This window comes from Tupaia chinensis, unplaced genomic scaffold (genome assembly GCF_000334495.1).
Source record: "Tupaia chinensis unplaced genomic scaffold, TupChi_1.0 Scaffold144529_1, whole genome shotgun sequence".
Classification (NCBI taxonomy): domain Eukaryota; kingdom Metazoa; phylum Chordata; class Mammalia; order Scandentia; family Tupaiidae; genus Tupaia; species Tupaia belangeri.
The window spans coordinates 1,427,937-1,442,516 of NW_006204388.1; the positions used below are offsets into that span (position 1 = coordinate 1,427,937).

Here is a 14,580-nt window from a genome sequence, read left to right on the forward strand (position 1 = left end):
TCTAATTAACTTTCACTTCTTCCCACAACCCCTCTGTTCAAAGAAATGATAACTTTGAAATAATTTGAGTGACTACTCAAAAATCGGAAACTTACTCAGAAGGCCTATTTCTGTAATAAAAAATTTTAACAGGTCTGCTAAATATGTTCTGTATAAACTTTCTTGATTATGTCAATAGCTTGGAAACATGTTTAATACAACCAGACATTTAGTTACATCAGATTCTCATCAACCCTCCAAAGTCATTTAATGGTGATTGTATTGATCATTTCCATTGGTTGGTGGGGCTGATGGCTCCCAGGTTTTCTATTGCATCATTTTTCTTGCCAGATTTAGTTCATTTTCTGCCTGGAAAATCAACTCTTCTATTGACCCTGAAATTGGTCTTCTATTTTATTTTGTTTTTTAGATTTTTGTCATAGGGTGTTTGTACTTCCTAGAGACAAAAGGACACAGAGAGAGGGAAAGTAGGGAAGTATCCCCTAGGAGGAATGGCCATGCTTCAGCCCCTTCTCCCATTTCCTGAGATTTTGGATATGTGCACACATGTGCCAGGCATGTTTTTCAAGTCTTTTCAGGTTTGGGACTCATACTACACACTTGACCATGTAAGATCTAGCACCTTAACCACTACACCACTCATTGGACCAGTTTTCTTATTTTTTAACATCTGATTCTGGTTTTCTCCATACCTAGCTTCTCATTGGTTGTCGGTCCTCTATATTTTCTGTGTGCTACATTCTCAGGCCTTTGTTCAAGAACATAAAAAAATCTTAGTATGCAATGTTAGCTACTCATGTGGACTCTGGCAAACAGTCAGTGCCACGAAGACAGTGGTCTTCAGCAAACTCACTATGACAATGCCAACCCATTTTGCTAGTTTTCTTAACACCATGCTCTATTTTATCTCAATTTTATCTATCTCTTCCTCTTGTTTTGAAATACAAGCTCCATGAGGACAGGATAGTGCCTAGCACTATAGCTAGCATGTAGTCATGCTCAGAAAGTTATTTACTGAAATGAATAGATTTTATTCTGGGTAAGATGAAAGAGAAATAACAATTTAAAAACCCCTGAGTTTAAAGTAAAATGTAGTAGTGACTCTAAAATCCAATAAACTAGATTACGAAAGAAATTTCTAGTAATAGTAGTGTTATGTGGTTACATTTATAAATTATTTTAATGGTTGACAGGTATTCTGTCCTGGAAACAAGACAATGAATGAGGTGAAACCCTTACTAGTGGGGAGGTGGGGTGGTCTGCAGACATTTAAAGGGCAAGATAGTACATTTTCAAAAAAAGTTTATTTCTTCTATGAGCAAGAGAGAGAGAGCAGTTCCAACAGGGTCTTGAAGCCACAATCCATCCCCAGCCTTCCTATAGTCCTGGGACATAAACGGGCATGTGCCTGCTGTACTTAGTGAAGACTTTGGACTTGAACCGGAAACTTTACCCTGTGGGATTGCCTTGCATTTTACTGTTGTGCTCCCGTCTGGCCCAAATAGTATTTTAAGCCTGCAAGCCATATCTGTTGCATGAGAGCAGCCATAAACGGTTCATAAATGATCAGTGTGTGGCTGTTTTCCAAAAATGTTTTACTTATGTCATGATCCTTGAATTAGAAGATGAGGAAGTTTCTAATATGGGAAACAGATGGCAGGAAAAAGGTTGCACCTTATAGAAAGCTTGCTCCTTCCTTTTGCCTTCATATATTGGTATCATTAGGACTCAGAGTGGAAAACATTGAACTATTTCTAGTAACTGATTTTGGATAGAAAAATTACCAGCAAAGAAGCAACTGGACAGGGAACGTTATTTTAGTCCAGAGCTGGATGAACCTGGGTGGTGGTGGTTAAGGCAGGATAAGAGGCCCATTAAAAAGGCTTTTGTAAAGAACACTTGCTTTTTAAATGATCAGGAACGTGAATGAGTTTTTACTGTAGTTCTAACAACCTTTCCTAACCCAACTCCTTATACCTTTTACTCATTTTTATTTTTTTAAAGTTTATTTTATTAGGGACCAGCCGGTAGTGTAATGGCTATGTTGCTGGACTCCCATGTACTTGACTGTGGTTCAAGTCCCGGACCCGGTGGCTTAAACTCATGCCAGGTGCGTGTGCATGCATGCCCAAGATCCCAAGAGGAGAATGGATTGCAGTGTGGCTATCCCCCCTGGGGAGTGATTTCTCGCTTTCTGTCTCTCTGTCTCTCTCTGTCTTCCTGGTGAGTGCATGTGCCCTATAGAAAAAACTTCTCCAAAAAAAAAAGTTAATTTTATTCATAATAGTATTCGCTCAAGAGAGACAGAGAGACAGAGATAGATAGAAATAACCTTGACAGAGTCTTGTCACACTGTGATCCCCCTTCCCTGGGCATGCACTCAGCTTGTTTTAAAGCTGACCAGGGGTTATAATGCACAATCGGCTGCGTAGCTTCCAGCACTGCGGTTTACTATTTACTATATCTTCATTATTGTTATTATTTTATGTCTTTTTTTTCCCCTTAATTTGTCAGGGGATGCATGTGATCACTGGAGAGAGAAGGAAGAAAGGAAGAGAGAGAAAGTGAGAAAACACCCCTGGTGGGGCATGGTCATGCCACAGTCTCTTCTCTGTCTCCCTCTCTTTTCCGGATTTTGGGCACACATGCATATACAATTATTATTTTTCTCGGGCCGGCCTTTGGGTCTGAGATTTGTACTCCACCCCACAGTCAGTCATGTGGGATCCAGCTGCCTCAACCACTTCATTACTGGCTACACTAGGCTTTTATTTTTATACACTTTTGTTGAGATATAATTACTACACTATAAAATGGACCCATTTAACTGATAGAATACTGTGGTGTTGATAGTGTGTTCACAGTTTTGTAGCTATTACCACAGCCAACTTGAGAATATTTTCATCGCCCCTAGGAAAAACTGTCCTTTGACTAGTAATACCAAACCCACCCATTTCCTCTACCCCTAGGAAAGCCACTAATCTACTCCTGTCTCTATACGCCTATTCTGGTTATTTTATATGAATGGCATCACAGAATATGTGACTTTCACTTAGCACAGTGCATTCAAGGTTCATCCATGTTGTGCTATGTATCAGTGCTTCATGTTTTTTTTTTCTGAATAGTATTCCATTGAATAGATACTTATACTACATTATATTTATACATTCCTCAATTAGTGGACATTCAGACTATTTCTACTTTTTACTTATTAGGAATAATGTGAACAAATGTGAACATTTGTATCCAAGTTCGTTGACATATTTTTTATTTTCTTGGGTATATAGCTATTGCTGGGTCATATAATAACTCCCAAGTTTAAGTTTTGAGGAATTGTCAGACTGTTTCCATAGTGGCTGGACTATTTTACTTTCCCAGTTGCAGTGTATGAAGGTTCTATTTCCTCATCTTTGCTAACACTTCTTATTATTTACTTTTTCAGTTATAGCCATCCTAAAGGGTATAAAGTGGTAGCTTGTTGTGATTTTGATTTGTATTTCCCTAATGGTTTATAATTTTAAACATCCGTTCATGTATTTGTTGGCTATTTGTATGCCTTCTTTGGGGAAATGGCTATTCAGATCCTTTCCCAATTTTAAATTGGTTTGTTTTTATTATTGAGTTGTAAGAATTCTTTATATATTTTGGATTTAAGACTTACCAAATATATGATTTGTAGAGTATTTTCTTCTATTCTGTGGGTTGACTTTTCACTTTCTTGCTGATGCCCTTTATAGTATTAAAATATTTTAATATGCTAAAATTCACCTTTTGTTTTCATATGAGGTATTTTGGTATCATAGCTGATAAACCATTGCCTGATGTTAAAAGTCGTCCCCCCCACCTTTTATTTTCTAGGTTTAGCATTTATATTTGGGTATATGATCTATTTTGAAATTTGATTGATGTATATGTCTATCTTTATGCCAGTACATACTGTATTTTTAAAAAAAGATTTATTTATCTAACCGTTATTATTATTTAATTTGCTTTAGGGCACTTGTACTCACCAGAGAGAGACAGACAAATAGAGAGAGAAAGTGAGAAAGCAAACCCCCAGGTCTGGTACTCAAACCATGGTCAGCCATGTTGGAGTCGAGTGCTTCAACTACCACGTTACCTGCTGGCCCCAATATTGCATTGATTATTGTATTTTTGTAGTAAATTTTGAAATTGGGAAGTATAGGCCTTCATATTTTGTTCTTGTTTTTCAAGGTTATTTTGGATATTCTAGGTTACTTGAGTTTTCATATAAATTGTAGGATAAGGTTGTCAGTTTCTGCAAAAAAGTTAGCTGGGATTTTCATGGAGATTGCTTTGAATTTGTAGATTATTAGGGGGGTATATCATTTTGACAATGTTTAATCTCCATGAACATGGAATGTCTTTCTCTTCAGGTGTTATTTAATTTCTTTCAGCAATGTTCTGTAGTTTCCCAGAGCTATAAGGTTTACACTCTTCTCTTTTGTCTGTGCAGCAGCCCCTCACTGTTTGAGTCTCTTCACTTATCTACTGTATTAGAATCTCACAGGAAAATGCTATAAATACCAGCTTGTTTTTTTTAGCTTCAGAGGTTATAGGGGATTTCCGTTATTTATACTCTTGAATGAATTAACAGAGAACAAACTGAGAAAGCTGCTAGCCTGTTTCCTCATACTAGACCTGGATAAATCTTCATTCTAGGATGGATGAGCCGGGGTGGGTGGAGGTTTACCTGGGTATCTGTGGAAAATATTTATTAGAAAAGGCATGATTCTTGAAGACAGTACTAAAAGTACTATAAGAAATAAAAGTTCAGAAAATAATTGGTAAATTTTTTTTGGCAGCCTATAAAGGCAGTTTGCTTCTTTAAAATTGTTATATGATGGTTGGAAGAAAACAGGCCAAAATAAGAAAAGCCCGTTCTCTAATCACAATGCAAATAAGATAAAAATAATTTAAAAATTATATCTATATTAGGAGAAAGGCTGAAAAATGAATCATCAAATTCATTTCAAGAAATTAGAAAAAACTTAAGTTGCACTATTTTCCAATTTGGGTTAATTTTACCCAAGTAAAATAGAATAAAAGAAATATAAAAAGGCAGGAATTATTAAATTAGAAAAACAAAAATAAAATAGAGAGTAACAGAACCAAAATTTTGTTCTTAGAAAAGAGGAATAAATTGGGAAACTTCAGATTGATGAAGAGAAAATGGAGGGGCACAGATAACATCAGGAGTGAAAAATGGGATTGTGGTATGAATTTTAATATTATTAATAAACCATAAAAGAATATTATGAGCAAAATGTATGCTAATAAATGAAAATAAACAATTCTAGGAAAATTAAATTTGTCAAAATATACATAGAAAGGAATTGAAAAATACAGGTATGCAATATTTTTAAAGACAGTGGGGACCAGCAGATGATAAAATGGTTATGTCACTGGACTCCCACGCACTTGACCGCAGTTTGAGTCCTGGACCGGTGACTTAAAAACTCATGCCAGGCTTGTATGAATGTGTGCCCAAGAGGAGAATGGAGGAGAAAGGATTGTGGTATGGCTGTTTCCCCCTAGAGGGTGATTTCTCACTTTCTGTCTCTTATCTCTGAAGAGTACATGTGCCCTATAGCAAAAATCTCTGTCTCAAAAAAAAAAGAAAGCAGTGAATCTGTAATAAAACTATTCTCGAAGGGAACTAAGCCCAAGTGGTTTTACAAGTGTATTCTAAATATTAAAGAAAAGTAGCATCAAAATATTTCCCATTAGTTACAGAAGCAGTTGTGTTCACCACTCTTGCGAGAGTAAATACCTGAGTTAATTGCATTTTAATTATTAAAATTCTGTAACTATTGGTTAAGGTTTGGTTGCTCTGCTAAGAGTTGTCTCTTATTTCTTTGTCTACAAATGCTGATTGATTGTTAAATAAGTTCAAATGCTGTATACAAAGCATTGGTATATATAGGTGAAGAAAATAGTGCATTTGTCACCCTGAGGTTGACATCATATGAAGGAAATAGATGTTTACATATAAAATTTTAAGTACAGATTAGTGTGAAAAATGCTGCAGAAAACAGAGGACTTTGTGAGCAGAGCAGAGGGACATCTGCTTGCTTAGGACAGGCTTCACTGAAGAGGTGATGTTTTGAGCTAAGCCATGTAAGGTCAACTGCTGGGTTGCTGGAAAAGTCACGACAGATTTTTGCATAGAAAAACAGAAAAATAGGTCATGACTTTCCTGACGACCTAATAATATGTCAGTCATATGGAGAAGGAACATTTAGGAATAGTATGTGTAAAAGCATGGAAACCTTCCTTATTGGAGAATTTGTGTGTAGTTCAGATGAGAGACAGGATGAGACAAAAATAAAAGAGAGGAGAGTAAGGACTTACGAAAAACCTTTTATACCATGTTGAAATCAAATGTGGAGCATTTCCAGTCTTTTAAGTGGAAGTGTAACATCAATTTTTTTTGTTGTTGTTTTAAAATTATTATTTTAGTTTAGCCTTAGAGTCTGAAATGGGACAAGATTAGAGAAGAGAAACTTTGTGTATATAATCAGATATTACAATGAAAGCTTAAACTGGAAAAGAGAAATTGGGAATTAATAATGATAGACCAAAGTAAAGGCTTTGATTTTGGCATAGTTGGTGTTGAACTTTTGTTTCTGGTGCTGATTTGTCAACAAGCTTTTTTATTTGCCAGAAGGTTCATGCTCTTGCCAGAGGAAGACAGAGAGAGGGAGAGAGAGAAAACACCTTCTATGGGATATGGTCATATTACACTCTCTTCTGTTTACCCTCTTGTTGGGATTTTGAACACACATGCATTATGTACCCACTGTGTTTTTCATGATTCAGGGACTGGATTCAAACTGCTGTGTTAGACATGTGGAATCAGGCTCCCTTAACGACTATACCACAGGGCTATTCCCATTGTTTACTTTTTATGATTACCTTTTGGTCTTGGTAAATTATTATAGTATATGAATGCAAATTTAGGAAGATTAATATAATATTTTGTAAAAGAAGAAAACCTTTTTCTAGACCAATCAAATTGAAAATTATACTCACTTGCATTTTTTTTAAAACTTGTTAAAGGCTTTGAAGATACTGAATAATTTTTAAAGATAATCCACAGATAATTTTTAACCTGGTATCAGTGAAAAACTGTCCTTAGCATTTTCTTATTTTAATGCTCAAATTGTCCCTAAGCATTTTTATTTACTGTTTGTACTGAATATAATGCTGGTGCATAGTAGAAAAATTGTGCCTTTTACTCAGTTTCTAATGCAGAAAATTGAATTAATAGTCTCTATCCTTACAGTTTTTTTGGGGGGAAAAAAAACTTGCAGACATAGGGGTGTGTGTGCACGTATGTGTGTGTGTATGTGTATGTTTGTGTATATATGTATGCATGCATTTGTGTGTGTATGTGTATGTATGTATATATTTCTTTAGTGTTTTTGAGATAAGTATTAATATATGGTTTCCACATGGGAAGAAAGGGAACTCAGTTTTACTCACTTTACATAATGCAATGAAAAATGCTTTTTTTTTTTTAAAGAGATTTTTGTTACAGGGCATGTGTGCTTGCTGGTGAGCAAAGAGACAGAGAATGAGAAATCACCCCCTGGGGAGATGGTCATATTGCAGTCTCTTCTCCTCCATTCTACTCTTAGGATTTTGGGCATGCACACACACGTGCCCAGTGTGAGTTTCAAGCCACCAGGTCCAGGACTCCAACCATAGTTGGCCATGTGGGAGTCCAGTGGTGTAACTGTTATGTTATCTGCCAGTCCTGAAAAATGTTTTTTCTTAATTGTAGTTTCTTACCAAAACTACTTTTTTCATTTGCCTTGTCACTCTTTTTATTTTTTTTTAAGTATCTGCCACAGGGTGCATATGCTTGCCAAAGAGACACAGAGAAAGACAAAGTAAGATGGAAAGTGAGAAATCGTCCCTTGGGGTGATGGGCACACTAGAATCCTTTCTCCTCCATTTTCCCCTCAGGATTTGGCCATGTGCGCACATGTCCGGTGTGATCATCGAGCTGCCAGGTTGGAACTTGCACCATGGCTGGCTGTGTGGGACTCCAGTGCCTTAAACACCACGCTACCTGCTGGCCCCTGTCTTGTCATTTTTATTTTTACTCATGCACATTTTGTGAACATTATGACATAGAATTTCATGATGATAGCTACCTCACTAAAGGGTCTAAAATTTTAGAAGACTGAAGTTTGTGTGTTTGGAAAATAGTAATAATTTGGCAACTGTTACGGTTTGAATGGTTTGTTCCTCAAAGTTTCTCATTTTGGAATTTGATTTTGGGAAATGGTCCAGCCTGATGGCTGCTGATTGGATTGGGGTCTGGCCTAGTAGTTGCTGATTGGATTGTGGTGATGGAATCATGGAGGCAACTCTTAGGAACAGAGTCATGATGTCTCTTGACAACCAGTGAGTTTTAGCTCTTATGAGAAAGGGTTACTTCTTATGAAAGCTGGTTGCTATAAAAGTGAGATGTGGGCCTCTCTTTCTCTCAGCGACTGCCTGTCATCCTCTTGCTTCGGTTGGCTGTATTATAGGCTGGCCTGATGCAAGGCCTATGTCTTTGTACTTTCTAGCTACTAGTCAATATGTCCCTATTTATAAACCATCCAGTCTCAGGTATTTCTTTTAGCAAAGCAATAACCTACTAATTCAGCAACTGTTGAGGCTTACTGCTTAAGAAATACTGTGAACAAAACCTGTTTTCTGGAGACATTTTTTCAGTGTATGATTTTTTAAAATAATTTTATTTATCATCATAATGTCAGGTGTCTGACATTTTTAATTTGCTACAGAGCATATGGGCTTACCAGAGAGAGAGAGAGAGAAAGGGAAAGTGAGAAAGCAAGTCACAAGGTCAGGGACTTGAACTGTGGTTGGCCATGTGTGAGTCCAGTGCCTTAACCATCAGGCCACTTGCTGTCCCCCCGGTGTATAATTAACAGTATATACTAGAGTGGTATCCATAATTCAACTAGGAAGAGTTCAGAGGTTTAAAAATTTGAAATATAAGTCATATAGAAATGGGGGATATAATTTGTCTATTTATTAATGGTAATTTATATTTCTAGTCTTATTTCTGAAAAATTTAATGTGAATTATTTCCCCAAATCTGTTATTTTTTTGCTTGTTTCTTATAATTAAGATCAAGAGAGTTTAGCCTAATTTTATTTGTTTAAATATTCTTAATATGCTCCAGATTACAAATGTATCCAGACAGTAATGTCAGTGTCTGTATGTAGAAGTATGTTTCCATGGATCATATATGAAGATGTCAGTAAGCTTGCATTAAGCCACCTACCTTATAAGTGGATTGATAAATAAATACCTTATAGTTCTATTGTCAAAAAAAAAAAAAAAGATCAAGAGATTTACTGTAATGGACTTTTTTTTTTTCAAAATTACTTATAGAGGAATTTAAATTTAGTGAAATTTATTTGTGCTGCTTTTTAAGTTTTGTTCAGAATACTATCTTGCTGATTTTGCCAATAATTTGCATTCCATTCTGCCTTTATTTAGCAAAAGTTTTTGCTTGTGCGTGTGTGCGCGTCTGTGTGTGTATTTTAATCACCTCGACACGTTAAGAGAGTGGGGTAGATCACATACACATTTCTTAAAAAAGTAATCAGGTCTACTTTATCCTGTAAATGCATCTTTGATAATACTGAATTCATTTTATTGGCCAGAATTGTTAATGTGGTGACTTCTGTAGAATTGCTAATATATGAAAATTAGTATATAGTCCAAATTACAACGCAGAGATGCCAAGCAGCCTTTGTCTTCTGCTCATCTTTCCAGTTTTATTATTTACTACTTTTGTGTAAGTTCTTTACCCCTACCTGATCATGATAATTTTCTTGTTTTCTAAAAATAAACTATTCTTGCACTTGAACATGATTTGGAGAATATTATTTTTAAACCTGGAACGCTAATCTGTTGCATTTGTTCACCTACATATTTCTATTCATTCTTTAAGAGTCACAGGCCAACTAGGAATTCTGCCTTATATTTCATTATCCAGCTACACCCTCTTCTTTTCTAATTAACAATGTTTTTTTTTTTTTCTCTTTTTCTCCTTTTTTCAATTTTTGCCACAGAGGGCGTATATGTTTGTGGAAAAGAGATAGAGGGGAAAATAAGAAAGAATCTCCCCATGGGAAATGGTCATGTCACAAACCCTTTTCCTCCGTTTTTCCCTCCTTTCAGGAATTTGGGCATGCATGAACAGGTGTCTGACATTTTTCAAGCCGCCAGTTTGGAACTCCGAACAAGAAGTTGACCATGTGGGATCCAGCACCTTAACCACCATGCCTAGCCCAATAATAGTTATTTCTTTATCGGTCTTGTAAGATTGCTGAACAACTTGAGGAGATTGGTGCTGGGTTATTTCTATCCCTGAGGAAAAGTAGGTATTTAAATCGTTTGCATAATGAAATAGAATGACATGATGGAGAAATTAGCAGCAAGAAGAACCTGAAGTATGTTCAGAAAAGAAATCTCCAAAGCAAAATGGTTATTCTTATTTTTTTTAGAAGTAGAAACCATGCTTGGAGACCATGGTATTTTCTGACTGAATTTGCCGTATAACTAGTATCATTTTGCAGCCACATTATTTTTACTTAAAATCTTTCATTGACATTTCTGTAACCACTTTTAAGTAAATTTTCTTATGTTTTTATGCCTTCTAATTTACCTTTTTCTTTTTTAAATTTTAGGAAACACTCCTTTACACCTTGCTGTGATGTTAGGAAATAAAGGTTAGTAAATATTTTCTTTTTAATATTTAACTTCACTCATGTATAATCAGTTTAAAAATTTTAAGGTTAATTTTGTCTTTTAAATTTTAAAAATTAACTTGATTATTTGTTAATTGAGCTTAGAATTTATTATGTTAAAGTTAATTTTTTTTTTTATATTTTCCATAGCCCCCTTTTTAAAAAAGCTGTAGGAAATCTTCTACTAACTTTCATGTCTTTTGAGACTATGTTTTTTTTCCCCTTACTTAGTTTTTTTATTAAGCAAATATTTATATTTTCTAAAGATTCTTATTTCCAAATATTAAGGTTTATTCTATGTGTCTGAACTCAGTAACTTGAGCCTTATAATGATAGATAGTTATAAAAAATTAATACTAGTTTATTTTTTAAAAGAAAACTCATGACAGGCAGTTTTAAAGAGTAACTCTTTTAGAATATTCCTGTATCAGTAAGATTTTACTTGTCTGGAATCCTACTTATTCTGCAAAGTGAGGATTCCAGGTAGCTGATTGGCAACCTTAAGAGTGCTACTTTAAAAAAATATTTTTAAGAGATTTTTTTTAATTTAACTTTATTTATTTATTCAAATTGGACCAGAGAGGGACAGAGTAAGAAAGAGAAGGAAAGTGAGAAAGCAAGCTGCCAGGTCGATACTCAAACCATGATTGGCCATGTGGGAGTTCAGTGCCCTTAATCACCTCATGTCCTGCCAGCCCTGAGAGATTTTTTTTTGTTTGTTTGACTATAGGGCGCTTACACATGCTAGAAAGACAGAGGGAGACAGAGAGACAAAAAGTGCGAAATCACCCCTTGGGGGGATGGACAAGCCACAATACCTTTTTCTCCATTCTCCTCTTAGGATAATGGCATGCACACGCATGCGCCTGACGTGAGTTTAAGCCACTGGGGCTGGAACTCAAACCACTGTCAACTACATGGGAGTCCAGAAATGTAACCATTATGCCATCTGCTGGCTCCCATTTTAAATTTTTAATGTGTTTGATTGAAATCTTTTAAAAATATGTAGTTTTATATTTTTAAACTGGCTAATGAACTTCTGTTAATATTTTTCTGTCTAGAAACATCATAATGAACCTCTCCTTTTTTTTTTTTTTTTTTTTTGGAGAGATTTTTGCTATAGGGCGCGTGCGCTCGCCAGACAGACAGAGAGAGACAGAGAGACAGAAAGCGAGAAATCACCACCCTGGGAGATGGTCACGCCGCAATCCCTTCTCCTCCATTCTCCTCTCGGGATCTTGGGCACGCACGCACACGCGCCCGGCGTGAGTTTTAAGCCACCGGGTCCAGGACGCGAACCGCGGTCAACTACGTGGGAGTCCAGCGACATAGCCATTACGCTAACTGCTGGTTCCCCATCCTCTCCTTTTCATATGGTATAATAAAGTTGTCATTATAAACATTTGATCTGAATGTATATTGAATATTGGAAAATTATTTGAACTTGTTTTGTTTTTAAGAATTTTTTTTTTCTGCTAGGTTTTTTTTTTTTTTTTTGGTAGATTTTTGCTATAGGGTACATGCACTCACCAAAATGAGGAAAAGTGAGAAATCACCATCCAGAGGGGATGGCCATGCTACAATCCCTTCTCTTCCATTCTTTTCCCAAGATTTTGGATGCAAATGCATATGTGCCCAGAGTGACTTCCAATCTACTGGGGGTGCGACTTGGACTGTGGAGTCAGCCATTTAGGATCCAGCACCTCGGCCATCATGCCATTTGCTGGTCTACTAATTTAGTTTTTAAATTCATATGTTTAAATGAAGCTTGCTATCTATAGGATAATTTAATTTTGATTTTAATTTTATATAATTGGTAACTCAAATCTTTATCTTCAGTGTTATAGTTTTTCTTATTTTTTATTTTTATCTGCTTACAAGGTAGAATCACTTGTATAAATCCTAAAAAGAGATACAATCATTAAGACTTTTTATGTTATAGAAACTCTAGAAATAGGGATGAAGCAGGTTTCAGGAAAAGCAGGAAGAAGGATGTTGGGAAATCAGTTTTTCTCCTGTCTTTTCCTTGTCTTTTGTGAGAATTGGGAGCAGCAGGGGGATTTAGGAATATAGATGTGAAGTATGTTTAGTTTAGCAGAAATATGGAAAGGGCCGGCCATGATAGGCATCTCTAATAGCTACTTCAGTGAAAATATATCAGATGGGGTCGGCGGATGGTCTGATGGTTGGGGATGTTGGACTCCCACATGGCCGACCACGGTTTGAGTACTGGCCTTGGCTGCTTGCTTTCTCACTTTCCTTCTCTCTCTCTTGCTCTAACCCTCTCTGGTCAAATGTAAAATAAATAAATAAATAAATGACTCAAGTTAAAATAAAAATAATTGTTTAATTAAAGAGCATTTCAGATGTAAGCTATTCTTATATTTTATCTATAATATTCTATATTTTATTTTAAAAGAACTGGATCAGAACTTTAGAAAGTAACTGAAATATATTGACCATTTGTAATATGTCAGATGCTTTTCCTAGTATTTTACACATATTTACTTATTTAACCTTTACAATAATCATGGGAGGAAAGGGCCACTATTATCTCCATTTTACAGATGACAAACATTGGGCCTAAGAAGGAAAGCAACTTGTCCAGACCAAAGTAGCACAGTTTTGACTAGTGTCTACTCCAGAACTTGAGCTTATGATGCACTGCTTCACCTTCTCTTTACTGAGAACCATTCAGACAGGATATAGCCTGTGTCAGAGTGGGCTGGCATGCAGCTTGCCAAATCTGGTTGCTTCACTAGAATGCTTCCTAATTTAGCAACTTAGTAGTCAATATGGATGTAGTAGAATTTGAACTTGAAGTGAAATCAGTCTACTCCCCCTATTTAGTTCTAATAGGAGTATTGGGTCGTCAGAAAAGTCATGATGCAGTTTTGCTTAGAAAAATGCATCAGAACTTTTCCAGTAACCCAACAGATAGATGTATTATCATGCTTCATCATTGGTTTATATCAGCCTATTCCAAAGTGTGTTTCATTAAAAAAAAGTTAGTTCCCGGGATATTGATCATTATTTAGGGAAAAAATAGAACTTTTGGATCAAGTAGATGAGGCAAATACCAGAGTAATTAAAAAGTTAATCAGTTTGTTTATTGTGGAACTTGTTAGAACTTTGATATGGTATATCCTCGCATGTTCCAAGTTGGGGCAGGTGTTGGATACAGTAGTCAGGGTTCTGCACAGTTGTCTGATACTTGCTCTTTTATACAAGTGTCTTGAGAGACTAGAGTTACGTGGAATGTATTTTGGGAAACTCTTGACTAGATGACTCAGGATCAGAAAATAATTATAGTATTTGTTCTTTTGGTTTCTTTTATGTGGAGTCGATACAGCCAGTAATATTTTGTCTATTTACATATTTCTAGTTTTGTATCCTTTCCTGCTTTTCCTCTTTTTGGCCTTTTAATATATTTGATATTTGGTTGCACATGAGTGAGATTAGAATATATAGCAGAAGATAAAACATCTACCTTAGCTCTAAATTACTTTTACATTATATCATCATTCAAGCTAAGACATTCTACTTTATTTTCTTTTTTTAAGATATAATGCAGTTTTAGTGATTTCATTGTTGAGGAGCAGTTCCTATTTGTTTATAAAAATAGAGGGACCAGCAGTTAGCATAATGGCTATGTCGCTGGACTCCCACATGGTCATCCGCAGTTTGAGTCCTGGACCCGGTGGCTTAAACTCATGTCGGGTGCGTGTGCGTGCGTGCCCAAGATCCCGAGGGGAGAATGGAGGAGAAGGGATTG

General features: G+C 35.9%; 1 protein-coding gene across 4 annotated transcripts in view; it reads left to right on the plus strand.

Annotated features, from left to right (window-relative positions):
* ANKRD13C (ankyrin repeat domain 13C) overlaps positions 1 to 14,580 on the plus strand; it is a 96,689-nt gene that overhangs the window by 20,158 nt on the left and 61,951 nt on the right. For all 4 annotated transcript variants that reach the window (XM_027767734.1, XM_027767731.1, XM_006167135.3 and 1 more), the window contains exon 2: positions 10,746 to 10,787. In XM_027767734.1, coding sequence (XP_027623535.1) covers positions 10,772 to 10,787 — 16 coding nt within the window. In that variant the 5' untranslated portion in view covers positions 10,746 to 10,771. The remainder of the gene's footprint in view (positions 1 to 10,745; positions 10,788 to 14,580) is intronic.